At 45.1% G+C, this 27,225-nt stretch overlaps 1 protein-coding gene across 1 annotated transcript in view; it reads right to left on the minus strand.

The window, feature by feature from the left end:
- Positions 1-27,016, minus strand: part of LOC307244788 (dynein axonemal heavy chain 8-like) — a gene marked incomplete at both ends in the record, with an annotated part of 40,736 nt that extends 13,720 nt beyond the window's left edge. Inside the window, 64 exons of the mRNA XM_080020092.1 lie at positions 78-181; positions 280-398; positions 1,300-1,526; positions 1,735-1,899; positions 2,056-2,209; positions 2,661-2,791; positions 3,485-3,607; positions 3,690-3,882; positions 3,971-4,134; positions 4,225-4,334; positions 4,436-4,649; positions 4,740-4,862; positions 4,946-5,080; positions 5,171-5,313; positions 5,404-5,635; positions 5,734-5,874; positions 5,959-6,200; positions 6,928-7,174; positions 8,001-8,162; positions 8,280-8,414; positions 8,498-8,605; positions 8,697-8,783; positions 8,878-9,065; positions 9,747-9,925; positions 10,060-10,232; positions 10,351-10,575; positions 10,866-11,027; positions 11,251-11,355; positions 11,521-11,623; positions 13,247-13,410; positions 13,515-13,668; positions 13,759-13,958; positions 14,174-14,414; positions 14,876-15,013; positions 15,157-15,257; positions 15,349-15,411; positions 15,508-15,621; positions 15,703-15,807; positions 15,959-16,194; positions 16,412-16,538; positions 16,624-16,811; positions 17,035-17,110; positions 17,214-17,322; positions 17,420-17,523; positions 17,611-17,690; positions 17,817-17,967; positions 18,129-18,248; positions 19,216-19,332; positions 19,434-19,514; positions 19,603-19,790; positions 20,996-21,137; positions 22,246-22,345; positions 22,860-22,936; positions 23,081-23,278; positions 23,946-24,092; positions 24,191-24,292; positions 24,697-24,804; positions 24,975-25,088; positions 25,205-25,381; positions 25,479-25,642; positions 25,776-25,965; positions 26,082-26,095; positions 26,357-26,438; positions 26,942-27,016. Of these exons, the coding sequence (XP_079876218.1) occupies positions 78-181; positions 280-398; positions 1,300-1,526; positions 1,735-1,899; positions 2,056-2,209; positions 2,661-2,791; positions 3,485-3,607; positions 3,690-3,882; positions 3,971-4,134; positions 4,225-4,334; positions 4,436-4,649; positions 4,740-4,862; positions 4,946-5,080; positions 5,171-5,313; positions 5,404-5,635; positions 5,734-5,874; positions 5,959-6,200; positions 6,928-7,174; positions 8,001-8,162; positions 8,280-8,414; positions 8,498-8,605; positions 8,697-8,783; positions 8,878-9,065; positions 9,747-9,925; positions 10,060-10,232; positions 10,351-10,575; positions 10,866-11,027; positions 11,251-11,355; positions 11,521-11,623; positions 13,247-13,410; positions 13,515-13,668; positions 13,759-13,958; positions 14,174-14,414; positions 14,876-15,013; positions 15,157-15,257; positions 15,349-15,411; positions 15,508-15,621; positions 15,703-15,807; positions 15,959-16,194; positions 16,412-16,538; positions 16,624-16,811; positions 17,035-17,110; positions 17,214-17,322; positions 17,420-17,523; positions 17,611-17,690; positions 17,817-17,967; positions 18,129-18,248; positions 19,216-19,332; positions 19,434-19,514; positions 19,603-19,790; positions 20,996-21,137; positions 22,246-22,345; positions 22,860-22,936; positions 23,081-23,278; positions 23,946-24,092; positions 24,191-24,292; positions 24,697-24,804; positions 24,975-25,088; positions 25,205-25,381; positions 25,479-25,642; positions 25,776-25,965; positions 26,082-26,095; positions 26,357-26,438; positions 26,942-27,016 (9,141 nt within the window). The remainder of the gene's footprint in view (positions 1-77; positions 182-279; positions 399-1,299; positions 1,527-1,734; positions 1,900-2,055; positions 2,210-2,660; positions 2,792-3,484; positions 3,608-3,689; positions 3,883-3,970; positions 4,135-4,224; positions 4,335-4,435; positions 4,650-4,739; positions 4,863-4,945; positions 5,081-5,170; positions 5,314-5,403; positions 5,636-5,733; positions 5,875-5,958; positions 6,201-6,927; positions 7,175-8,000; positions 8,163-8,279; positions 8,415-8,497; positions 8,606-8,696; positions 8,784-8,877; positions 9,066-9,746; positions 9,926-10,059; positions 10,233-10,350; positions 10,576-10,865; positions 11,028-11,250; positions 11,356-11,520; positions 11,624-13,246; positions 13,411-13,514; positions 13,669-13,758; positions 13,959-14,173; positions 14,415-14,875; positions 15,014-15,156; positions 15,258-15,348; positions 15,412-15,507; positions 15,622-15,702; positions 15,808-15,958; positions 16,195-16,411; positions 16,539-16,623; positions 16,812-17,034; positions 17,111-17,213; positions 17,323-17,419; positions 17,524-17,610; positions 17,691-17,816; positions 17,968-18,128; positions 18,249-19,215; positions 19,333-19,433; positions 19,515-19,602; positions 19,791-20,995; positions 21,138-22,245; positions 22,346-22,859; positions 22,937-23,080; positions 23,279-23,945; positions 24,093-24,190; positions 24,293-24,696; positions 24,805-24,974; positions 25,089-25,204; positions 25,382-25,478; positions 25,643-25,775; positions 25,966-26,081; positions 26,096-26,356; positions 26,439-26,941) is intronic.
- Between the last annotated feature and the right edge of the window lie 209 nt (positions 27,017-27,225).

The raw sequence follows: 27,225 nt of genomic DNA on the forward strand, positions 1-27,225 counted from the left end.
AATGATTTCCTGCCATGATGCCCGTTCACTGTGGTGTACTGTAAAAGTAGATTTAGATTGAGAGGATAATTATTTACCTTGTCGGCTTTGATGGAGGCTACAGCCAACTCTTTCTCTTTCACCACCAGATCTTTAGAGAGCTGAGCAACAGACTCACTGGCCTCCATCAGTTTAGACAAGCCTGAAATCAAAGAAACAGCGCCATCGTGCCGCCACCTTGAGACCTGATCATTCGTCCAAAACCATTTCAAGGTCATCCATTCCAACCCATTAACATACCGACATTCATGCGCTCCGCAAGTGTATTGATGAAGTTATGCTTTTCAGCGTACAGTGTTTTGTATCCATTTATAAAAGACAGGTAGGACTTGGGAGTGACGTGAGTCCTCCTACGGAACCTGGGGGAGACACAAAAAAACCACGCCAGATTAAGATCTTTAGTAAAAAGTGTTCATTTGGGACGGTATACACTCAATGTATGATACGATGCACAATACGAGGTTACAATATGATACAGTCAAAATATTACCTACCTGCAGTCATAAGTCTCTTAAAATAATTTGGACTGCTATTTATGCTGATTACATTCTACTCAGTGTCAGTTAAACTACAGTAGAATATAATATGTCAGTTTTAATGAAATTTCATAATGTTATCAAATATGATCTCACAATTAATCGCAAAAGAATGTGTGATTCTTCTTACATGACAGCTATATAGTTTATGCTTGAAAAGCTACCAATGTGTGCAAAGAGTAGGTAAGAATTTCTCCACAGCCATGTGAAAGATTGATCAAACTATAGGAAGCATTTAGCTCAGGTTATTCTTAACAAAGGTGATGTAACCAGTTATTAAGTTTAAGGTGCCAATTACCTTTTCACCTTGGTGAAAGGTATTTGATTACTTTTTTAATCAAATAAATGAAGTCATATACAATATATATATATTATTATTATTTGTTTATTTTATTGCCTATTTCCCTGCTACTACTTTGCACATCTCATAAAAAAAAAAGATAAAACTATTCTCTTCCATTTCATTGAAATAACTATTCTGTACATTCTTGAGCTGTTTACTATTATTATTATTATTACATTACTATTATTTTATTACTTATTTTATTTTGTGCTGTTGGACTGCTTATTAGAATGTTTAGAATGTATACACTGTCACTTTAGTGCACAGGCTCCTACTCTTACTTTATGCTTCCCAATCGAGCTGCTGCAACGTCTGAATCTCCCCTACAGGGGATTAATAAAGTACCATCTTATCTTATCTTTTATAATATTTCACAAGCACCTTTCGAAGTAGCTCTCACAGATCTGCGACACACTGTCGTGGTACGTCCCCATGGTGGTCACCACAGCAGCCTTCACCTCGGGGGAGCAGACCATGGGAAACTCAGAAAGGAAGTAGTTGGACACAGCCACCAGAGCCTCGTTGGGCCACGGAGTGAACCAATCCATGGTGCAGCCTGAAATCAACCCGGGGAACTTCAGGGAGCGCGAGCGAAACTTCTCACCCACCTGTGTGATAAAACAAGTAGTATTAATACACATATTTTACTCAACGTACACTTCAAATGACTGTCCACCTCCGCCAAGCAAACAATTAGAATACATACAGAAGAATAAGCAGCAAATGTCTGAAGGTCTATAAAGGGATAATTTCCAAAACTTGGTCCTAGCACTTTTAGGCAACAGTCAAAGAAAACCAATCTGCTTCATATCGCACCGGTGAGAAACACAGAACCACATGCAGGTTCTTCTTGGCCCTGGATATGAAGTAGTCATAGAGGTTGTCAATGGTCGGTGGGACTTGAGGCAACTCCTTCTTCATCACAGAGATGAGGTTCTGGGTGATTTCATCAATCTCATCTTTGGGAAAAAGGTTGGAGACCTACATCGAACAAGAGCATTGGTGGATATTCCCACAAAAATGTGGATTTCCCTCTCTACAGCAGTAACAAAAGGAAAACAAAGCTTAAGCATTCTGGGAGGACTTAACAAAGTCCAAATCCAAATACGCGTTTTTTCACCCATAATAAGTGCTTACCTCCCCAGATGAGAGAACATTGTTGAGGTACTCGAGGAAGGCCTCGTCTTTGATTTCACTGTCTGTAAAGATGAAGGTGATGCCTTTGCCATCGGCCCCAGCCGTTCTGTACAACAGTTTCAGGTCGTCCATGAGATTGGTTATGTTGTACGTCCTGTGGAAAAAGACGGACAAAGGGGAACCCCAAGTAAACACAAGCCCCTATGTCCTTCCTCTATGTTGTCATTACAGTCGTTTAAAGACTGTGATGCAAATCAGTCTTTCTCACATCTTTCTCGGCATGAAGCAGGATACAGAGTGCAATAGCTTTATTCATTTCCACTATTCTGTCTGATCGCTTGTGAATAATGGCAGCATATTAAAAATACAGGACGGTGTAACGTAACCTTTAGGAATACATAAAGAACATAAATCAACAGTTCAAGATGAATAAAGAAAAATGTAATTTGAAAAAATTACAACAAGAAGTGGGGCAGTTATTTTGCACCACTGACACAAACTGAGGTAAGTCTAATGACTTGAATATGGATTCACAACTAATTAAATTTTTTTACGAGAAGACTAATACAGTGGGCGACAGATTTGTGGTAAACTTGTTTTCTCACTTAGTGAGTGTGATCTGGAAGATGCTGTATCCAGCTATGAATGAAGCCAGGCGGGTGAGGCTCTGCTTTCCTGAGCCGCCGACTCCCACCAGCAAAGCGTTTCCACCGTCAGTCCCTATGATGCGTGAGATCTACGGGGGAGCAAATGATACAATTCATGTTAGAGCCACATCCAGCCTATCTGCTAAGGTTGCTCGGGGTGTGTGTATGATGTGAGGTTGAACGTTGAATTCTGATTAATCTGAAAAGATTTGCAAACATTTAGCACTTTAATTAATCAAACTTAGAAGTTTGTAAAAAAAACGTGTTAAGTTATTACGATATTAAGACGCGTGTGTTATTAGATAATAAAGGTCAAACTTATTACATTTTATGCTCATCTTTATACTAATATGTGATTATTGGTACATTTTTGCAGTAATTTCCCATACAGCCCAAACATCCTCAATCAATCAACCAATCAACTAATCAATCAATGAATCAATAAACAAAACAACCAACCAATGAATGAATGAATGAATGAATGGTTGAATGAATGAATGAATCAACCAAACAACCAATGAATGAATGAATGAATGAATGAATGAATGAACGAATCAATCAATCAACCAATCAACTAATCAATCAATGAATCAATAAACAAAACAACCAACCAATGAATGAATGAATGAATGAATGGTTGAATGAATGAATGAATCAACCAAACAACCAATGAATGAATGAATGAATGAATGAATGAACGAATCAATCAATCAATCAATCAATGGTCAATCAATCAACAATTACTTCCAACTGACTTGTGCATGACTGGCCTCCGGCCCCACCTTGATGAGATGAGTCATAGCATCGGTGAAGAACACCAGGTCCAGAGTTGCGCCTCTCACTGCCTCGTTGTGCTGAAGCTGATACAGCGCCAACTTATCCGAAAGGAGCTCAAAACTGGGCACCTGGAAGAGATATATGTCTGCAGTCAGAATTTGACGAGCGAGACGTTTCAAACGTTCCATTCACAGCGAAAAGGTACAATACCAGCTCATAAACTTTGGGCGCGTCGAAGTTGGCGTCCTCCGCTTCCTCTCCGGTGGGCTCGGGAGGTTCTCGCAGGAAGTCGACAAAGTACGGTTCGCTGTGCATCAGCGAGACGAGCTCGGGGTCCACATGCTTGTTGATGACTCGGGTCACGGAGTCCTCAAACCAGTTCTTGTCTTCGAAGCAAACGAACCTGCGTGCGAAAACAGCAGCCGAGGCACGGCACACAGTGAGGGTTTGCGCTGTTGTTTTGCACCCGGCTGTGGGTCCGGACACCGTACCTGTCGGCGACCACCCGCGTGCACTCGCACTTGAAGAGCGCCAAAAGGGAGGAGATGTCCTGACACTCGTTAGCCTCGACCTTCAGCATCCCCTGCCAGATTCTGGACAAGTCTCTCAGATTGAAGATGTAGTGGAACTTGGACGGCGTTGGCAACATTTTCACCTTGGGATTCAAAGTGGAAAATAAGGTTGTGTCCTCTGCGTGGGATCTACGATGTAAGCTCAGCCGCACACTCGTCTGAAGCATGATCACCTTGGTCCACTGCCATAAGATCCGTCCAGCAGGCACGAGGCGCTTCACCATGTCCGACACCTCCGGGTCGAATCCCCTACAGTCGTGGAAATACCCACAGCCCATCGCACCTGTAGAAAGCACACGTCACACAAAGGAAAATTTTATTAAATGAAAAGGAAACACATTTAAGGAAATACGTCAAAAGAACGCAGGCTTTTAGGGTGGGCACCAAAGATCTTATCGATGGAGGTGTTGGATGGAAGGGTGCAGTTGAAGACGGTGAACTGTCTCTTTAGTCTCTGAGGGATGTCGTTTCTCCCGCCGCCAGGGTGAATCATGGCGGCCAGTATCTGCACATCCACGACGGTGGTGAATTCCCCCGGTTTGTCCAGACTGTACATACCGGTCATCTCCATCATCTGACGGACTATCTCATTGGTGATCTGTTAAGATAGTTGCGGTTAAACATCCCGAAATCATCAGTGTGCAAAAAGGATATAAGAAAATCCATTCTTAAAATTCCAAGCCAGAACCTGATCTCCCCACTCGTTGACAATAGGCATGTTGATGTCGTCAACAAATATAGTCATTCTGCGGCCACCAGGGGGTCCGTAGGTGGTGCCCATTCGCTTCTCAATGTAGCTCTCCACTGTGCGCTATTATCAGATCAAATATTTTGCCCGTTAGAGAGAGATATTCAGCACAATCTACAGACAGTAGCGGCAAAAGTTTTCCCCACCTGGAACATTACGGGTTCGGTCGCTGAGGAAAAGTTCAAGGATTTGGATAGGTCTGTCTCAAGGTCATATTTTTTTGTGTAGCCTTTTATCATCACCGTCTTGGCTGTCCCTTGTTCACCAATAAGCAGCACAGCCTATCAAAATACAATATGAAGCATTTAAAAATACCTTTCAAAGAAACATAATCAATTAAAATGTATACATTCCTACAAAGCAAAGATCACCTTGCGCTGTTTGGCAATAGTGTCCAGAAGGAAGCTGGTCCTTGTGTTATCCACATTGGGCACGAGAATGGATGCATAGTCTGGCACATGGTCAGAAGGATACAGATACTCCACCACATAGTTATCCCAATGATCCCACTCACCTGAAACAGAAAGACCGTCAAAGACTCTTAAGCTGGCTTAGCATTCTGAAGACTTACATTAGATATAGACGATCTCAGTAATGGTGTTACCGTTGGTGTCGACTTTGTACTCAAATATAGTTTCACCGGGATTCTTCTTTGGCAATTTCATTTTACTGGGGTGTTCCGTGATGAATGCTTCCAGTTTTTCCCGATCCTCCAGCTCCAGCAGGGCTCCCAGGCTCCACATCAGGCAGAAGACGAAGAGACGCTCTAGTTGCATGCTGCTGATCAGGCCTCCCGCCTCCTTAGAGGGGATCAGGCCTCCCAGCAGATTCACCGACTGAGGAAGTTCATTGTCACACTTAGGTTGGTTCATGAAACAAGATTACCGTGTCGTCAGAAAAAGTTAGATATTATTATTATTTTGTGGTTGCATACCTGCACTATGTAGTTGCACTCCAAGAGTTCCATTTTAGGTTTAAGGCTTTGCTTCATAAAAATGTACGCATCCTCAAATATTTTGTCGTACAAGGATATAATGTTAGGGGCCTCATGTGCTTGGCATTTGCATGCCCATCCCTACAAACATAAAACCAATGATTCATATCAGCGTTCCATTGAAAAGGAGGAAGTGTAGCCCGAGTCTCAACAAGAGGCATGTACCTCAAGAATGGGACGCCAACTCAGAGCTGAGGAGCTCATGAAAACCATGCCCACACGGGACACGGTGGCGGGGGAGGCGTTGTCCATGTTGTGCACCTCAAACACCAGTTTGCAGGATGGAGACATGGTGATGCGATCGCCGTTTGCCAGGGTGAGGGTCTTGTTGTCATCCAAAACGGAGTTCAAGTTCTCAATCCAAATGGCATCCACGGGGCCATCCAAGACAATCCATATGAACTCCCCTGGAGCAGATTTTTTATTTATTTTATTTTTCCATTATTAATTCCAGAGTTTTACACGAGCACGCTGATTTGAGTGTGAAAAGGTGAACAGCTAGAATGGACCAATGTCATCATGCTTGTACGGATAATTACAAATAAAGTGATAAACGAGATCTCTATGTTTTGAGATCTTGTCTTATAGCAATTTAATCATTTTGAGGTGAACACAACGCTTTGCAGCTACACTAAAATTTATAAATATGCATTAGAATGAGCGTACAGTAGATGGCCAATTACAGTCCCAGATGTAATGTCAATTTTCTATGACTTGACATTGGATATTTCTTAATTAATTACCCATGTAGTTTCTTTTATCTTTGTGTATCAAGCCACATTAAACTATAACCCTGCGACAAATAACTGTCGCAAAAGCAAAACAGCCAGACCACTAATGGAACTAAACCCAAAACACGACTCCTGTCATGCAAATGTTCAGTGCTGTAAACCTGGTGTGAAGATTGGTCCCACTAACACAAAAGTTTGACAAAATGTACATTACATTTTGACTTTTAGGAAACCAGCATGACAATGAAATAGAATAAAAAATAGACTGTACTGTAAACGAAAACAATCCACTGGAGAGGCGTGAACAGAAGAGGTGAGTGCCTCACGAAAAGAATTCTCTTAAAAGTCTCAGCTGGGTCTTCAGCTGGGTCCCTGTTGACGTCACGACCACAGCAGTCTTTACCTTTTTTGCCTTTCAGTGTTTTCCTCCACAAAGTGGAAAAGATGCCGTCAGTCCAGTCATTGGTGGCTGCGTCGAGGCGGCCAAACATCTGGGGGGCAGTGATGGCCTTGGGGTTCATGCGCATCTCCCTGTGCGGGTCTCCACATTCGGTCAGGGCGCGCATGAGGATGTTGATGACCGTGGTTTTGCCCGCGCCGCTTGGACCCAGGGTCATTAGGCCGTGGCGCACGCGCGACGCCTCGTACAGCTAGAAATACATCCATTCAAATTTTTTTTAAAATAAATAAATAAATAAAATAAAATTTATAAAATTAAATAGAAATACATCGAGTATTCAGTGTTTTAGCCATCGTAGTATTTGCTCAGCATTCTGGTTGTTTAGATCAGTTGATCTGACTGAGGACAGTCAACGTATGATGTAATGTGTGTGTAATGTGTATGATGTATAATCTTCAAAAATGTGATTAATGATGTGTACCTAAGTGAAAAGTGTGATCTGAAGGTATAATTAGTATAGTGTATATTGTCTATATCTTATGTATTCACAATCAATCTGCAAAAGTTGGGTTCAATTGCAAAAAAATACAGTCAGTTGTAGATGATGTGCTTAAATATACAGCATAAAAATATATATTTTTATGTATGTATGTGTATACTAAAGGTACAGTTTAATTGAGGTTAGTGTTTCAATATACTTTTTCTAAATGTACTTTCATGACAATTAAAGCATATTTATTATCTAAAAAAATACATTTTAAGCAAATAAAGTAAAGTAAAGTCAGTAAAAATATACTTTCAGTATGGAAATATATACTTATTGTAAGCTTGCATGCATTCTTTTTGGAAAAATGGAAAATTGTTTTCAGTGGTCTGATGTTAAAAATCAAAACACATTTTTTTGAGACATGAATACATGACATTTTGAATAATTGTATAATCACAATATCACAACGCCATTCAATCGGGAGGTCTTTGCCTGCTCATGTCTCTACACAGTACGTTCGTCAGAATAGTGCTGTTGTCCAACAAAGGTCAACAAACTCCCAAGTGGGAAAAAAATATATTTGTGGCACCTGAACGAGCTTGAGGTTCCACGGCGGGTGGTTGATGATGCCGGCTAACGCCACCTGATTGCTTACGGCGCTCTGCAGGTCAGCGTAGGTGCTGCCGTCCAGCTGGATCCCGGGGAACAGGTCACTGATGAGGCTGAGGAAGAGGGGCTCATCTTCATCCACCTCAAGACACAAAAAAAGAAAACCTCACAAATAAAGCACTCGCTTGCACACACACACACACACACCCCGTCCTCGGAATCCACGAGTTTGGCGTCGACTGAGAACTTCGACTCCTACCAGTTTGGAAAGGTTCATGTCACGCAGCACTCTCATGACGATGCTGGACTCGGTGTCGTTGGGCCGGGCCCTCTTATTGGCCCCCAGAGTCCTCAACACCGACAAGATGTTCCTCAGGCCAAAGTCGTAGTGGACCTGAAAGAGGACTACGATTGGTCTGAACGATCTTTGGGTTTGACACAAGCCGTGAGTGCCAGCAGCAACAGCGCCCTCCTTACCTGCTTTGTAAGCTGCTCTTCACACAGTTTGTAAAGGACGAAGAATTTCTGGGCCAATATGACGTTCTCTATGAAACCGCAGCTGGCCAGTTTGACTCTCATGATGATCTAGCAGGAGGATGAGGGGGTTCAGTCAAGAGCAGCCGACGGGACATCAAAAAACAAATACTCTGCTCTAACACGATTAGGCTTGACCCACCTGTCGGTCCGGGACCATCATGGACACCGACCTGAACTGCACCTTCAAGTTTTCGGGCAGTTCCTGACGCCCGGCGTAACCGGGGTTCTGGACACAAAATGACAACGCGTTTCACGACTCCCAACAAATCTGCGACTCTACCCGATCTGCGGCTCGGCCGTTTGGGTCGCGACCCGCTCACCATGGTGATGAAGAGGCCAAACTCGGGGTTTAACTCGACGAGGTCCCCGTCGGTGAAGATGAAAGAGGTCTTGCACTCCTTGCGTGCGCACAGAACGATGTAGATCTGCTGCGCGGCGACCGACAGCACTGGCAGGTCAATTCTGTTGAACTCGTCAAAGCAGCCCCAGGACCCTGACTGTGCGAGACCTGTGTGCAAAATACAACATTTCGTTTAAAGGTATGTGACATGTACACCATTAAGGAGTGAAAGAGAATATCCACTTACTGGAGAGTCATTATTATCTTTGTTCAAAATAATGAAGATATTTAACACATGGATCATTAACACAGTTTTAAAATGCTATATTCTTCGGTCTTGTGTTGAACCTTTGCCGTCCATTAGGTTGTGCTACAGCATTAGTGTTTGATAATACAGTAATACTGCAGCACAGTACATAACTGTGCATGTATAAGTATATAACTGTCTTTGTATAACCTGATTTTGAAACATATCTCCATTTGTTGCAGTAAAATTGCAATATATCACGGCATTAAGAGCATTGCAATAACATTGCAATTTTTTTTAAAGCTATATAGCACTCTTTATACATGAATCCCCTATAAAAGTGCTTTAAATAAAAAAAGGATAAAAGGAAAACAAACAAATTGAAAAAATGACACGCACAGTAGATTAAAAAGCAGCTTAAAAGTGCTTCAATAGTGCACAGAATTGAAAACACTTAAAAGAAAACGGGGGAGATAAAAATAAAAACTGCTGCTTATTATGCAAGATTAAACAAATTATGTTTTCAGCTGTTGTAGAGTGAATTATTGCATGTTTCGCAAATCACCCACACAGGCTAGATCATGACTACATATCCGGGCTACCTTTATAAATCCTGCCGAGCCCCCTGAAGTCCATCTGGTCGGAGCAGTTGAACACTACCACATACTTTCCCAGGCATCGACCCATGTCCTTGGTGGTCTCGGTCTTGCCTGTACCAGCCGGCCCTGCCGGCGCTCCTCCCATGCTCATGCCCAGGGCCTGGGACAGCGTGATGTAACACCTGCAGGAGAACAGTGGCCATCCCATAACAGCAAAAAGTGAATGACAGAACCGTATCCGAAATAAAGTGTGTGTGTGTGTGTGTGTGTGTGTGTGTGTGTGTGTGTGTGTGTGTGTGTGTGTGAATTCTCTCGCCTGTCAGTCAGCGGTGTGATGACCAGGCGATCGGTACAGCCCAGGAACTCATTTTGGTAAATGAAGTCGATGTCAGTAATTGAAACAATGACCTTATCCATGTCCTCCTTATAGTAGAACCTGCTCTGCTTCAGCCACTCAAAGTCGGCGACAGATTTGACCTGCAATCTCACCTAGAGGAGCGACACAACATAAAGGAGAAGGGGAGTGATGAGAAAAAAAATAAAAATCAAAAAATCAAACGACGATCAGCCACCAGTTTGGGAGGGTTGGCGCCGACCAATTACTCACAAGGTCGTCAAAGATGTCCCTCTGGTGCACGTGGATGGTCACCAGCGTCTCATACTTGATGCGGTCAAACTTGGTCAGGTCGTGCGTGGTTTGCGAGATGAGCGTGTTGAGCAGGTCTAAGAACCTCTGGTTGGTGAGACGCATGATCTCCCTGTCCTCCTTGGCGTTCCGCAGAGCCTCCTCCGCGTCCCTCGTCCAAAGCATCTGGATTCCCAGCAAGCCAACCTGGCACGAATCAAGAGCGCCCAAGCTGAAGGGGACACCTCCGCTACGCCGGCGGTCCCCCAGGTCATGAGACCAGTGTTGCGTCTCACGACCTGCTTTGGTTTCCACCCCCCCAAAAAAATCGCCTCATCGATGCCAGTATGCATTGGCGTCCTTGAAGACCGTTCAGCCCCTGACATCGGCCGTGCAGCAACGATACGTATAAAAACTGCTTATTATTTGACCTTCGTAAGCATTCACCACATTGTCTGTTCCATTCCCCCTGTCGTTCATTTTGACACCCTCCCTACCTGTGCTTGGAATTCGTTCAGGAAGGTGAGCAGCTGAAAGCCTGAATCGTTGATCTGAAGATCGGCGGCCTTGATGACGGAGTGCAGGGAGCTCTGCTGCTGGACCAGGAGCTCCCCGAGCCACAGCTCCACCGGCCCTTGTGCCATCACAGGATGGTCCAGCTGAAAGGAGGCCGCGTTTGGATCAGGGTTCCTCAGCGCTCGACCCGAGCCTTCGTCAAATCATCTTACCGCAAACGGAGCTCCAGTCTCAGTCCAAAGAAAGAACTGGCCTGAACTGTGCTCCATCCAAATGACATCCAATAGACATAGGGCTCGAGTACGCACGCACGCACGCACGCACGCACACACACACACACACGCCAGCAAACATTTCAATTCATACCGGCAAACTCTCTGCTTCTTGTGAAAGAACAGCAATCATCTTGTCGTATTCTTTCTCGTGAAATTCCACTTCTTTGACATTGTCGAACACTCCGAGCAGGTGTGACTGGAATAATGCAAAAATCGGTCAAATACAGTTTAGTGTTTAACTCCGAATATAAAGCCAAAATACATATGAATTAACATTTGCGAATGAATGAATGAACATGAAAAAAAAATCTGAATTCAAATTCAACAACCAGCTTGATATTTTGATTTAAATATTCCTAACCTGTATTGTATGAGAGTCACTGGCTTGGCCAAGGATTTCCAGAAGAGCAGGATCAGACACAAAGAAGAATCGTGGAAACTGGAGCCTCTTTTTCTCGAGGTACCTGTTCAGTTAGATCACAGTATCTTCAGTGAACAAAGCAGTTTTTTTTTTTTTTTACAAAACCAAAAGAGTGCTGCAGGAATGACTCATAAAACCTTGAAATGAGTTTGCATTTTTGCACTTCCGGTTCCCTCGTCCCAAAGTCAATGGGTTTTTTGAATGGGTTTCTCGTTGGATGCCTGACATAAGGTCTGTGGTGAACATAAGCTTAAGAGATTTTCACGTTGTCTTCCACGACATAAAATACATCAGTAAATACCTCACTCGTGCTTTTACGAGCTTTTACGTCTCTTAAAAATGGCGGTTGCTAACGAGTGGCTGAATGGGACTAAAGAGGTTGTCGGGCACAGTAAACGTCATCACACCGAACACATCTGCTCACTGGCCCACCTTTCCAGCCTCTAGTTGTGTTTATACTCATGCTCTTGCAAACTATTGTAACTCAAACCTTTTTTTATTTTAAACGTGCTGTCAGCAGGCTTGGCATATAACATAGAATATTTGTATGCTATTGCATCTCGGACAGAGTTATCTGCAAGAGCATCCTGCACCTGCTTCAGATGTGTTCGAAGCAGGTGCTGGTGGTGTGTGTGTGCCTGTGATGAGTGTGTGTGTGCGTGCGTGCGTGTGCGTGCTTGTGTGCGTGTTCATGTGTTCGTGTGTGTGCGTGTTTGTGTGTGTGCGTGTGTTTGTCCGTGTGCATGTGTATGTGTGTGTGTGTGTGCGTGTGTGGTGTGCATGTGCGTGTGTGTTTGTGTGTGTTTGTGTGTGTGTGTGTGTGTGTGTGTGTGTGTGTGTGTGCGTGTGTGTGCGTGTGTTTGCGGCGTGCGTGTGTGTTTGTGTGTGTGTATCTGTGTGTGTGCGTGTGTGTGTGGTGTGTCCACCGGTGGGTGCACAGGACTTGTCCGGATTAGTTCTTAGTGTATGAGGTCGGAATTAAATCTTAGCGCCTCCGAACAGCGGAAAAGGCAAAGCCATCCCCTGAGTCCTGCAGCTGTATCGACGCTCCACGGCCGCAGGAAAGCCCCGAGCATCCTGCCCTGCGGCCACAGAAGACCCCCCAGCCCCCCGCGGAGCAACACCCACGCATGGCCCTGAGGAGCAAAAACTAGTCCCAGAGGTCGCGAGGAGACCCTGCAAGCCCGAAGCGCACACTTACAACCCTCCCCCCAAATGGAAAAATCCCGCTGGCTTTTGGTCGAGGGAACCCGGGCGACACTAACCTCCGGGTAGGCCTACAAAAACACGTCATCCCTGTAGCACTCTTTTGCATTCCCAAGTCTTGTTTTGTCCCTGTGCTCTTGGATCATTGGTCTCAGAGGTCACCGTCGCCAAACAACACTCCTCTCGTCAGGAGGGGACCTCTCTTCAGGGTGGACCTGGACTCTTCCTGCACCAACCTCTTCACCTTAAGGGCTTCTTCAACGACTTGAGCTTCTTTCCTCTGAGTCAACGCCTGGCAACTTTCCAACCCTCTCCTGCCGATATGATGTGTTCTGATTTGGAACTTTGTCCTGGGACGTACTATTGGTCCCCCTCACTACTGACCAGTGTACTTGTACTCAGTAAAATGTCTAAATGTGTTGATAAACTGAAGACCTCTTGGTCTTTGGTGACGCCTCACCCTGTGAGAGACTTCTGGCACAGGTCCAGCTGTTCCTGGAGACAGGGTAAAAGTTGCGCCATGGTTTTGTCGCCAACACAGCACTGCACCACATTAGTGACCTCATGAGCCCGCTGCATGATCTTGATCCAGGACTTGTTTATATTCTGGAAGCGCTTGGCTTCCTGCATCATACACCAAAGACAAAAATTAAGTTTGTTAAAATAAACAGCTGTCTTTGAAACGCCGGTCTCCGTCGTAGCAAAAGCAAATGAGTGAAAGTGTCCACCTGCGGTAGCTGCTTTGCGATGTCGCCCCCAACAAACACAGCCTCTAAATAAACCCACAGGTTCTGTACGATTATCCACTGCTCGATGATATCGGAGGACGTTGACAGTTTGAACACCCAGTCCTGGATATCTGGTTTGAAGGGAGCGTTGTATCTGGGAGACGGGGTTATGAGCAAAATGAGCGAATTACGAATTGCAGCTGATATATTATTTTGGTTCATCCGCATTTCCCTTCTTGACTACCTGTTGCTCAGCAGGGAGCCCAGCACCATGAGACTGTCCTCCAAGGCGGTGACGATCTCCGCCGTCTCTGCGCCTCTCAGCATCAGTTCTCCTCTGTCCTTAAACGCAGAGAAGCTGAGGGTCTGGCTCGACCAGATCTCCACCACCTGCGACAGCTTTGCCTCGATATCCTTTTCCTTCACTGCCGATATGCAAATGTCCTAGGGCGCGCGCGCACACACACATGCACGCACACACACGCACGCACGCACACACACACACACACACACACACACACACACACACACACAAACACAATGTAAGGGGTAGACATCAAGCGGGGTCGACACTATTGAATGGATTCCAAACCAGCAAGGACGTTATTTCATTCAGGACTCAGTGTGACCACAGTGCAATCAAAGACGTCTCCACAAACCTCTATGTCTTCCTTAAACGGTAACAGGGGCGCCGCCATGATGTCTTTCAACGCAAACGTGTCGGAGTCCACGTCAAATTTGTGCCCGGTGAGGTCAGCGATCCTGTTCCAGTGTCTATGCTTCATGGATTTGTTTGCCATCATCTCCAGCAGAGGGCAGGACTCGCTGAAATCATCGATCCTCTTCTTTAGGTCCAAGAACGCCTTCCAATCCTTCAGGGCTTTGGGCAACTTGCGGCATCTGGAGGACAAAGAGTTGTGTCCATAATAGTATAATAGTGTCCATATAATAAAAAAAAATAGCTTGCACCAAACCCTTCATTCAAGGGAAGACAATAAGGGAATGACTAATAACAGTATATAGGTATCAGCATGCATTTGAATTCATGGATATAGCAGAATATATTTTAGAAATATAATGACCGGTCATAATAGTTTTCTATTGTTCAGATATATTATCTCCTTTTCATGCAAAAATATCTTCAGAAAATGGTTTAATTGACATAAATGACTTGAAAACTATACTTAAATGTCAATATATCAGATCTCCATAAATGGAAAACCATTTCCGCTTCATAAGGCAAAAATATAAAAAAAGTTCTATTAAGTATTTAAGTACGTAGGTATACTTCATTTGTACCTCTTGCTGCCACCCAAGTAAAGCAGATGGAAAGAAAAAGAACCTGCACTATGCAGTATTACCTGTTCTGGAAATCCAGAAGCTCTGAATTGATCTTCTCAATATCTACATTGGTCCAGCGAATGTCATAGTATCCGCTGATGTTGTTCATCACCGAATCATAAAGGCCATAGAGCTTCTGTAGCAGACCAAGCTCTTTTCTGGGTGGAGAGAGTAACAAACATAACTGCCTCATCAAATTAACAACAAAAAAAAAACAAAAAAAAAACACGAACACAATGAACGCCACAAAATAACCAGTTACTGTAGTTTTGACATGTTTGTTTAGTGACAAACAGCAAACCTTGTGTTTTGCAGATTGTCGTACTCTGTGACTGGCAGGCCAAACAGCTGTTCACCAGACGAATAAGTGATATACTTCCTCCACAGATCATCGAAACTAGCCTAAACGAAAGGAAAAGGGCTCATTACGGAAAAAGTCAGAGGATGCTTTGTGAGGAGAGTCGGCTTGAAGGGATAGTCGAGTGAAATCAACCTGGCACATCTGGAGCCTGGTGCTCGCTTCTTGGGGAGCGATCCCTGGCACCATGGGGCCGTCCTGCAATCAATGAACAGAAAGAAATAACAATTTCACGAGGAGTCAAACGTGGAACAGAAGACACGGACTGACAGACAGACAGACGGGTTCGCTCACCGCTACATATTGTTCTGTAAAGCTGACGACGTCGTGGTGGAAAACGGCCACGGATTCCAGGAGGTTTTGCTTGAATTGCGGTTGCACGCAAACAAGCTTATCTTGCACTGATCTCTGGGGGAAGGTGAAACAAAGAGCACGTGAGCATCACCGCCAGAGCGACTCGTGCCGTGTGGCCGTAGGGAATCCACGTACGGCTTTGGTCTGGAGCTTGTGGAAGGAGTATCTGAGGGAGTCCAACGCGTCCGCCTCGTCATTCGTCACCTCCACCTCACTTCTGCTCAGCATGGCATAGGCTTCCTGCGGACACAAAGTCATCCCATTGCAACGGCCATTTCTCTGGCAAATCATCCGGCGGATTCGTGCTGTGGATACGCACGCTTGAATTTCAGTTTCAGGCTTCCTTCTTTCTTTTCACTAAAAACCGTGGCCCCTTGTCGGTCGTTCATACCTCGATGGGCTCCAGGGACATGTCGATCTGTATCTCAGTGTCTCGGATCTTGGACAGGGCCTCCATGGCGAAACGCACGTCTTCCAAATCCTCGATGGGTCTGGAGAGTTTCTTGTGGTAATCCTCGGTGAAAGTGCTGATGTCGGTCAGCTTCTTACTGTACTGGTCTTTGAGGTATTTACAAACCAGCTTCTTCCAGGCCTTGACCTCGGCGGTCAGGCACACCTTCAGCGGAGCTGTAGGAAAGGATAAAAGGCGCATCACTAAGCAGTTGGCGGGGGGGGGGGTGACGTTTCACTTTTACATTACTTCAAAACCGCAGTCACATCCGTCTCCCCCCCCCCCGCTTTGGGAATTTGCAGAATCAACCCTCTCATCCATCGCTCTCCCTCGCTCGCAGACACAAATTGTGGAGCATTCATCAGCAGAAAGAGCAAGTGGCCACTACGTCACCTGTCGACAGTTCAATGCATCCCAAGGTGATGACAGGTTTAATTTCATCAATCTCCTGTTCGACTGAGGTGTAATGCTGAAGTTCTGCTTTAATCTGCGCCAAGTACGGGTTGCTCTCCATGAACTCCTATTCAGGGCGCAGAGCGGGTTATTTGATTAGTAACAAAGTGAAAAAAAAAAACAACATTCTGACGAGAATCCCGGACGGATACTTCGACGAGGTGACACACCTTGACCTTTATCTCCCTTTCCTCGGTCCAGAGGGCTTTAAAGGAATGGAACTGTTTCAGGACTTCGAAGGCTTCCTCCCTCAGCGGGTGCACCACGGAGCTGAGGTTGCCCACCAGCTTGCTGACGTCCTTATGTTCGGTAACACTCTGATAGAAGTTCTTTAATTTCCCTGGTTGGAATAAGAACAAAACACGGGGGTGCCCTTTGAATATCCGGTGTCCACGCAGCGGTTAAAAGTTAAAAGTAAAGAATCGTCTCTCGAGCTTTCGCCGATAATTGTCGATCATTTTCGTAGGCATTTCATAATTGCATTTTTTTTCTTTTTATTTTACCAGACGCTCAAAGGGACTTGCCTTTGTCCGCGACAATATTCTGTCCCCAGCACATCACACCTCTGCTGACCTCCAGCACCAGCAGCACCAGCTTGTTCACCACCAGCTGGATCTCGTCGAGGCAGGGCACCATTATCTGATGCGAACGGCAAAAGAAAAAAATTGAAATAGTTTTTTTTTGTTTTGCATCTTTCTCCACAAGGTATGAACAGTGGGATTCATCGACGCATGGCAGGTACCACGTTGGGTATGCTCAGGTGGATTTCGGATTTTATAAAGGTGTAGACGAAGTCCGGCTCGTGCGACGTCTGCAGGGTCGGACAGAAATGCACCTTTCTCAGCGGAAGCCTGCAATAGAATCAAGGAGGGGCGTTGCTTGTTCTCAAGATTCACGAGTGTTTCGGGAGTCGTCGGTTTTATTCTTGAGGCACACGGGTGTACTTACGTGTCGAGAAAAATCCTCTTGAGTGTATCCAGAGACAGCTTCGTTGCCTTGATCAGCGCGTCCAACAGCTTGCCGCTGAAGTGGTCGACCATCTCTTTGCATTCCTGAAGCGGGAGCGTGCAGTCTGAATCAGCGACACGCCTTGCGTGTAGACGGGAGAAATGTTCAGATCCGCTCGCTCGTGCACGTACCTTTTTAAAGTCATCGTTTTCAGCCTCTTGGGATTCCAGATCTTTGTCCTCCTCGCTGGAGAAGGTCACGTGCTTTTTCGCTAGAAAGAGAAACACGCGCTCTTGAGTATGTCTGCGTCGTGTCGGGAGTCCCTTTGGACTTGAGGTGGGAAAGTCATTTCTGACGCTTCGGCGCGCTCCTCAAACTTGGAACTGGGAACACACACCTTGGCCCATCTGGGAATAAGCTTCCTGACCCGTTTTCTTGACGTCTTTCGAGTCGTAAATGGTGCTGAATATGGTGATCAGCTCCTTCACCGCGTCTTCAACGCCTCGACTTTTGTGGTCCAAGGCCGCCGCCCGCTCCTTACATCGAGTCTGCGAGAGCACACTGGTTAACGGCCGGAATTCTAACGCAAGTGGGAATCATTTAATCGGAATGGAAATGTATCACCGAAAAACGCATTAGAACGTTACACGAAAGGCATCTTGAATTGAATAACAGAGAATAAATGATCTCATGTCAGCCAGCTCCAGACCTCGTTGGTGCTGATCAGGTCTCGCGGTAAGGAGGCCTGGTCCTCTGTGTGATCGATCAGCACGGTCTCCGAAATCTCCAAAAGGACGTCGTCGATGTGCGTTTCACAGAAATCCATAACCTGAGTAGGAAAACATCCTAAATTCTTTCAATCCAAATCCAAACCCAAAGGCAGTTTCATTTCCGCTCCGTCCGCACCGCACAGGTGAGACAATGGAAGCGAAACGTGTCTCCGCCTTGTCAAAAAGCACGTCGCGTAAAAAGCAATTGACCAGCGGATCGTTTTTTGGTCTTTCAATTTCGACCTAAACGCCCATGCATATCGGAGGCGGTTTCGCAAACACAGATTAGGCCTAATCTTAAAACTCAAATCATACTTTTTTTCTGGACTAAGTGAAATGGCCTTTCTCAGTCATGGTTCAAAACTCCCCACTTCCCCATATCGCCTCAAACTTGGCCCTAGTCCCTAATAAAAAATTAACAATATGGTTTCCAGAAGGAAGATTAGCGCTAATGTCGGTCTAAGTGAAGGCTTGAATGAAACCTGCCCAGCGGCAGGTTCATCTTTGGATTAACGGACACGGGCCCCCAGGTCGGCCAGGTTGTTCGTCACTAAGACCAGCACCAAGACCAGGCAGAAGGAGCCGACGAGTCCTTAATGACCTCAGTCTATGACTTCCTAGTCCAGAACTGATCTTAAGTGAAGGCTTCTTTAAAGTTCACAATGACTTTAAGAAGGATTGCCTGAGTCCTGAATTAGATTAAACCCCGTCTGCGAAGACCGCTGCATCAAATACGACAGGGGATTGTGCACCTCGTGGGAAACCGACAACCCCTCAAGTCGGTCTTATCGGTGTCATGGAGCGCGCGGACGCCAGTGTGAAAAATTGTTGCGCCTCACGATGAACTGCGTGTTGCGACGTAGGAGGATGTGTTTTCGAAAAGCCTTCTCGTCTTTCCCACCGCTGTGCAGTGCGCCGTGCAATCTCCATAAAAGGACAGTACTCAAACCTGAGGGGTCAGCGTAGCCTACCGTCACCAAATCTGTACCAGGAAAAAAAAAAACGACATTTCATTTTGTTATCTACCTTCTTCAGAAGACGGTTGAGCTCAGCCAGGGCCTCGTTAATATTCCTGAAGAACTTGTCCAGGATGAAAGATGACCAGGTGAGCAGCACCAAGCCGTGGCGAAGCACCGACTCCACCTTGACACAATTGGCGTTTGAATAGACGGTCGGATTACGGCCGAGTAGGGAGCGTGAGCCTCCGTCATACGGCTGTTGTTTCCCCCCTCCCCTCTGCTCACGTGTTTTATTTTCGATGCCATCAAGTTGTAGAAGACGGCGGGTATTTTCTCACAGATGAACTCGTAGTCGGCCAAAAGCGTCTGCGGGCAAGAAAGAACACGTCAACCCCCCGTTCCCATTCGTTCTGCCAGCGAGACCCTCAGCGGAAACGAAGCGGTTGCTATTCACCTCCAGTTGTAGACGGTTGGATTTGATCCTGCTTTCTGACTTGACCAGGCGCAAGGCCTGCCCAGGAACCTCCAGGCCCATCTTGAGCATGTACTTGGCCTCACGGATGATCTCCATTATTTTGGGATCGAAGTTGACAAGCAGCTTCCCCATCCTCGGGTGGCGAACAAGCAGCGTGGCTTGTAAGGCTGTGGGACAACGGGAGCGGAGGGGCGATGGAAGGCGATTCTAGTGACGCGCGCGATGTTCATCTACGGTATCAAAGAGCTGGTCCGGCAATAGCGGTCCAAACCGGGTTCCCGCAGACAGTATTGGGAAATCTGTAGTCTGTGTACATTTCGGAAAATCACTGCTTTCCCGATGCTGCCTTCATGAATACTGCAGATGTTGTGAACGTAGCCGCACACTATCATTTGAGACGGTATAATTCTTACAAATTTGAATGGAGTGGATCCGATCACAAACTTTCTACTCGCCGACACATGTAACACCCGTTATTGTCGGCATATCAAGAAACCAAAGAGTGTGAGCACGCCACCTAACTTTCACCTTCATATGTTATGTGCGTGCAATCTGTGCCGTTCCATTTCAATGCACCACACACAGCATGCAAATCCACGGGATTTATTTGATCCCACATATTTGAATCGCTGCGCACCAGCAAGCTACTCCTGTCAAACGCTCGCCTTCTGTTTATTTTAAGTTGTGAACGCGTAGAAAAGCTTATTCGTGTTTACGTCAATCATTTTTATCTGTTGAAGTTCAAATTATTTAGTCATACATGTGCTTTGGTGGGGATTCCTATTGTGGCGCATCTGTGTTAGAAGTGTCACATCAGCCGGGTCGTCCTCATGAAACCGTCGTAAAACATGTCCCAAATGAATTGACGCACATATTCACAGAGAATGTGAAATATTTCATTAAAATACAAGTACACAATGCCTTCTATATGGCCCACCTAGTTGTTTTTAACTATGATATTATTCTTGTTTTTTTTCTGTGCTTTTCTTATCAAAAAATGAATTACCGTATTGTGTCCAGGAATGGAACAAACTTAGCGTAATTTGGCGTCGTGTACTTTAACAATTAAATGGATTATGTCACATTGGGAAGACGTGTATCCATTAATTTGGGTCATGGTTTATGGTGGTTTCACAACAGTGAGTCCGCTGTAGTCTCAATGAATACTAACCATGTTCAAGAAATGAGACCTCCCTCATCCAGACTCTGTGATAAAGTTTCTCAAACTCCACAAACACCGCGGCAGTGCGGTTGTACATCACGACGACCTCCTTCCCCTCGGAAGTCGATAGGATATCAGAATTTTTCTGTTGAACCCCCCCCAAAATTTTTTTTTATTATTTCATATGGTTTCTGTGATGGAGCATGCTACCCTGTGTTAAGAGGGAACTTACATCTATGTAGAATACGGGCTCCTCGATTCTTTTGTAGAGATGTCTGACCCAGGCAATCCGGCCGGCCACCGGAGGCAGGTCTCGAGCCACAGGCGGCTCCTCGTTGTTTTCCTGGTAGTACTGCCAGGAAAATTGCGGAATTTTAAAGGGAACCTATGATGCAAAGCTCACTTTTTCAGTGCTTGTGCACATACATTTGGGTATCTGATGGACCTACCAACACACAAACCGTGAAATTAGACAACCCACTCAGTTTTTTGTGAGCATTCTAATTCAGAAGACGCGAAATCTGAAATGAGCTGTTGAGCTGTGCTGCCCTCCTGCACGTCACCAAGGTCATCACTAATTAGAACCACCATCAATCTGAGTCACTCCACCCAGGGCTGGAGCGCAATTGGACCTGTTAGAATCAGAGCTAAAGAGCTATGCATGGGTAGTGCTCTGTTGTTGGCTGTAGAGACCAGCACAAATCTTTTGAAAGAAAGAGGAGCTAATAACAACTGTCCCTGACGACACTGCAGACGATGGAAATGTGAGTATTTGCTGTGTGTTTCTTTCGTTTCTCCAAACAAAACCGTAGATGTATTTATTTATTTTTTCCCTACGTTTCCGTAATTGAATGAGACAATAAAAGCCCCGAGCCCCGTCGTATCCCACGGTGCTCCAAGCTCTGCGCTGCTCCGGACACCGCGGTGAAAGTCGGAACAAACCTTTAAATTAGGCCTTGTAGATCTAATATGAATGAAGATTCAGCAACTGGATTGTTTATTTCTCGCCTCAAATTTGTCCAGAAACAGATTTTAGCGGACTGATAAGGTGAAGTCAGTGAAGGTTTACAGACTAAATTCAACGGAACCCCGAGTGAAGCTCAAACCCCATTGGCTCAAAGAACCTGAAACGTATGCTCAATCCCCATTGGCTCACAGAACTTGGGGCCTCTGGAGGGTGGCGCCGCCCATTTTAACAGAGCGTCAGGAACACGATGGATTGAGAGGTATGTTTAGGATGGCTAGAATTCATAATCCGAGTGGTATTTTCAGCAAAAACTTCAAAAACATTTTTTTGAGGACCTCATTAGACCTATATTACCTTGTGCAAAAAGGACCATAATAAGTCCTCTTTAATTAAAGTTACATTTCATCTTATCTTAGTTAGTTTTATTTAGATGTACATTCGGATGCATACACTACTGATCCAATATCAGATTTTCTTCCCGTATTTAGGATACCTTGTTCACGAATTCCAGTTCTGACACGTAGTGGTGAAGAATCAGGCTGAGTGTGTGGTTCACTTCAGTCTCCAGACAAGGCATGTTCAGTTTCTGAAACCTACAACAGGGAAAGAACTTTTGTCAGAATTAACCCCATCTATTTGTGTACAATGACCGCTGTCTGTCGTCGTCGCCGGCAAACAACTTCTCTGCCTGGTGGTTTCGGGGAGCCTGTATCGCGCCGCCTGCACGCTGCTACTAACAGCGCCATCCTGTCACACTACATGAAAACTACAACGAAAGACCTGAACAGATGAATGTGGATACAGTACCAAATTCACATTTCACCAACAGTAAATAGGTTAGTCATTATGTATGGTAAAGTTTCTGTCGGGAGTTTATAGTTGCAGTGTTAGTGACATTGTTGTGGACTATTTTTCCTGGCCGAAGATCATGAACCAGCGATAATAGTTTAAATAGTTTCTGTCTCTATGTATTATTTCATTTAAGTAGCTGCGTAATAAGCGGGACAATGTGCAGCGAGACGGAACCCTGTAGGGGTGACATAATCCCTTCCTCATTGGCCTACGACATAAAAAAAAAGACAACGACAATCAATGTTGTTCACCAACCTCTTTAACAGACAGAGAGCTTGTTGGGATGAGATGATTTTAGTGAAGCGGGAATTCATGAAAATCTGCAACTGGTTCTGTGGAGGACAACAGGAAAAATATTCATATTTGTTTCACGGCATTGGTGTCATGAGGTGTCATTCGTTTATGTCAGAGATGTGGGGCGGGAAAGGGGGCAGCGCACCTCATGCTGACATGACGCAGCTTTGGAGAACACATACCTGTATGTTGGCTGTTTGAACCATGAACTCAGCAAAGTCTGCTTTAAATTCTTTATCTCTCGGAGCCAATATGTCATACTGCTTCTTTCTCAGGTTCTTGTACATGTCCTGAAATTGCTTTGCCAGTGTCTCAATGCCCTCGATGGTTGATTGGCTGAGGACAGAGAAGGTCTTCACCGCCATTATTATTTTGCAGATCTAGAAAAAGAAGAATGAGAATGCTGAGAGGCACCTGGGCGGGCGGGACTCGAAAGAGAGGAATTCTAAAGAATTCTAGGCCCACACTACAAGATTTTTTTAAATCTTAACAGATGTCGACAATGCGAGAGACCCACCACAGAGTGAGATTACCAGAAAGAAATTCAGCGCGATCAAACAGGACCTCAGAGTAACCTAACATAACGGAGTCATGGACAGAGCATGAACTTGGACTGAACATGTTACTTTATGCTTCGCAGTTTGGCATTTGCCGCCATGGCTGCTGTTGTGTTTATGACGTCTTCGGTTTCACTCAGCTTGTCTGCCACTTGGCAATCAGCCCTTCCCATGTGATGATCCACAGTCCTCGGGTTTCCCCCCGCACTACAGGATATTGGGTTGTAAATATCGAACGTGTATATATATTATGTATATAACATAATATTTGCGATTTGCACTCCGTACCGGCAGGACAGACTGCGAAGCAGATCAGGGACCTAGAAACACTCATAATATGCCTCAATTCTGGTACGATAACCTTTAGAGCCATCAAATAATCGTGACTTTGCTCACGATTGTCGGAAGGGGGAATCGGGCCCAAAATCGGCTTGATTATCTTGTAGTGTGTACCTGGCTTGAGAAAGGTTAGCGTAACGACGGCTCATACTTTGTTCAGCCGGTCGCAGAATCCCTTGAACTTGCAAAAGATGTACATCTCGGAGACCTCCAGGGGTTTCTCTCCGGGCGTTTCCATCATTTGCTGCTTGGTTTTTTGAAAGCAGGATTGATACTCCTCGTACAAGCTGATACAGTCCTACCAAAGATGAAACACCGAACAGCATGACTTAGACATCACAAGGTCCATCTTAATCACAATTGTTTTGTAGTAAACTCCATTGCTACCACCCTCACCTTTATCTTTTGGATCATATCATCAGCGTTCTGGTCCCAAACCAAACAGGTGCCACCATTAGTAATGTATGATTTGCAGGCGGTGACCATCTGGTTTGTAACCTGCAAAATGTATCGCATAGTTACTGAGGTGTGGGGATGGTGTGGTTTGAGCAGTCTCACCTGTCCTGGGTCTAGGTTATTGGGGACACAGGATCAGTGTTCCTGCATACCTGTTGCTCGTTGGTTGGTCTAACTAGCAACAGGTAAAACCCCATCCCCACACATACTCAGGAGAGAGGAGCCTTATTCCAACTAGACCACTCTCCACAATAAACTGGTGTGTCTACAACCCGTCGTCTGTGTCTCTGTGCCGGAGGTCCCTGAGAACGCCGCTTGACCGGCGTGTGGTAGGCGAAAACTGCCACAGTTACTAATTCTCAATCTCCTGTTATTTCCAAGCTCAGCACTCAACAACACATCTCAAATGCATCTCCGATATCAATTTCAACAAATGAATGACTTGCTTTGCTGAAGAGCGACGTCATGCGTTCAGATGTGTTGTAGTACTGGGACACACTGTAAATCATTCCAATGGCATCAAGGACATTCTGGATGTTTTTCTTCATGTTGAGCTGAAATGAGAACGCATGCATTGCACGAGATTTCCTTTCCTTGCACAACATCAGCACATGGCCACTATAGTGGACTTAAACATGGCATTTTTAGCAGATTGTGAGGTTTAAGGGCAAAGCAAAGACTCCCTGTAACGTCGATGACATTTGCATGCGTATAAAGTACATACTGAGTCACAATTGTAAAGAGGTTTGCAGACTCTCTCCAGTGTGTAGAGATATTTGACATTATCCTTTGCCTCATTGGCACAATCTGTTATCCTCGCATCTAGCTCCCTCCATGTCTATAAAGGGGCAGAGTTGGCATGGTTACTTCAAAATCAAATCGTTACACATTGCGTGTTCAAAATGCTCAATGATGAAATTCAACGCGAGAAGTTAAGAAAAATAGGAGTTGCACCTTCAACGTCTTGGAGCGGCTTATGTTGAGCACAGTCACCACTGCCTTGCACTCTTGGCCTTTAATGTGCTCGATGATGGAGTTGAACTTGGCCGACATTCTTTTCCAGTGTTCCAACTCCGTCAGCGGCCCGGAGGAGTCTGCCTCTCTTCTAATCTGCCCGCTTTCGGTCAGGACCTTTACCATCAATGATATCAGGTCTCAATTCAGGTCTTGGGTTCTTATGAATTGAAACGCTGTACACTTAAGATGAGGCCGCCCGGGGGTTTTCTACCTGTTTGATCTGCTTACACCACTGCATCAGCACGTCCTCCAGCTGACGCACCTTCTCGTGGTCCGTTGCTGCGGCTTTTATCTCATCAAACAAAACCAATTTGGAGAAGTCAAAGTCACTGGTTGTGGTCAGCTGGACTGTTTCCTCCAGGCTCAGTTGCGTATCTGGAAACAAGATGTAACCGGGTGGAGCTGAATTGCGACTACCTGATAACCCCACGGTTGATACTCCAGAGTAGATGGCGAGCAGCGATGCAAACGGCGATAAAATACCAATGAAATGAAAAGCGATGCTCACCATCTAAGAAGTTGATGAATTGTTTTATGGTGTCCTTGAAATTTTGTTTGACAATGTCTCCATGTGTAGACCCGTTCAGGGCACCCCAGTCTTCTGACACGTTCACAGATGGAAGCAGGATTTTGGAGTAGACGTCGATGGTACCTTTAAGGAGGCCATCCCTAGCATCCAGCATCATGAAGATGACTTCCTGCAGAGCGACAAAACACCAGCGATCAATCGCTTTTGCCCTTTTCTCGTGATGAAACTTTCACACAACGTGCATGCAAAAAATTCCTGGAGTTAGTCCCAAAGACAAGGATTCACCTTTTCCACATTCGCTGGAGTCAGAGGAGTATTGCTCTTAGCCCGCACGAAAAAACAGCACAATCCCGTCAATTTAATAACGGACAGATTGATCAACAAGAGCCTCATCAGTTTCGCTCCTTTGGCAGTTCCCGGAAACAGACGGCCGCATTCTGAAAGGAGATCAATGAGAACGTGCTGCGCGCTGCAACTAAGGTAAACAAGAAAAACATTCCGGACCCAGAGAAAGATCCAAATCATCGTCCAGGTTAAATGATTTGTGATTGTGGCCCTACCGAGATCCGGGACTTCCATCTCTTGATACACAAAAGAGATGGTTTTGGTTTCTCCTTTGAAGAATTCGTCAAAGGGAGCCAGCTGTTCAGTAAGAAAGCAGAGATCATGAGTCAAACGTCCACCCTTTCAAAAGTTGAGTGGTAAACAATGCAAATTTGGCATTTATATAGATACGTATGTTAGATATATTAAATATCTAAAGTAAATCAAGACTTTAACCAAGGTAGAGTATCCGAATGTACCCAACTGCATATTGATATTGCAATCACAACATCACTTCATTTTTCACTTATAAATGAAACATTCCATGAAATGTGTCATTCGATAATAAAATGTGCTTTGGAATCTAGTAGCTTATTGACTATTAAATGGAAATAGATTGTGTGTTTCCACTTGCCTAAAATGACTGTTTGTACTCCCCTACTTATGCAGAGCCTGTGCTCAACCACACAAATGAAACGTCATTTTTCTTTGGCCGGCCTGTGCACTCACCCTCAGGTTTGTACTATTTAAGGTATTTAGAATTCCCCTGCCATTTGCTTTTTTCCCAGTGAAACCTTCAAGTCCGTACGAGGCAAGCTCACCGATATGGAATCCAAAACAAAGTCTTCCACCGCCGACACTTCCAGGGATAACCTTTCAGCCAGTATCTCAAACATGAATTTGTGTGCAGCAGTCAGTTTCTTCTTTCGAACTTCCCTTTCCTCCCTGTATTTGGCCTGAAGGGAAACATGGTTGTACAGTAATAGTTAGCAAAAATAAATAAATTGAAAACTCTTTTGCTCGTATCCTACTTTGAGCATTTACTCAGCATCACAGGCTTATCACGTGTGACATAAGGCGTTTTCAAAGGAAGGAACTTTTTCAA

The sequence above is a fragment of the Zeus faber genome (genome assembly GCF_960531495.2).
Source record: "Zeus faber genome assembly, chromosome: 19".
In the NCBI taxonomy this organism is placed as follows: domain Eukaryota; kingdom Metazoa; phylum Chordata; class Actinopteri; order Zeiformes; family Zeidae; genus Zeus; species Zeus faber.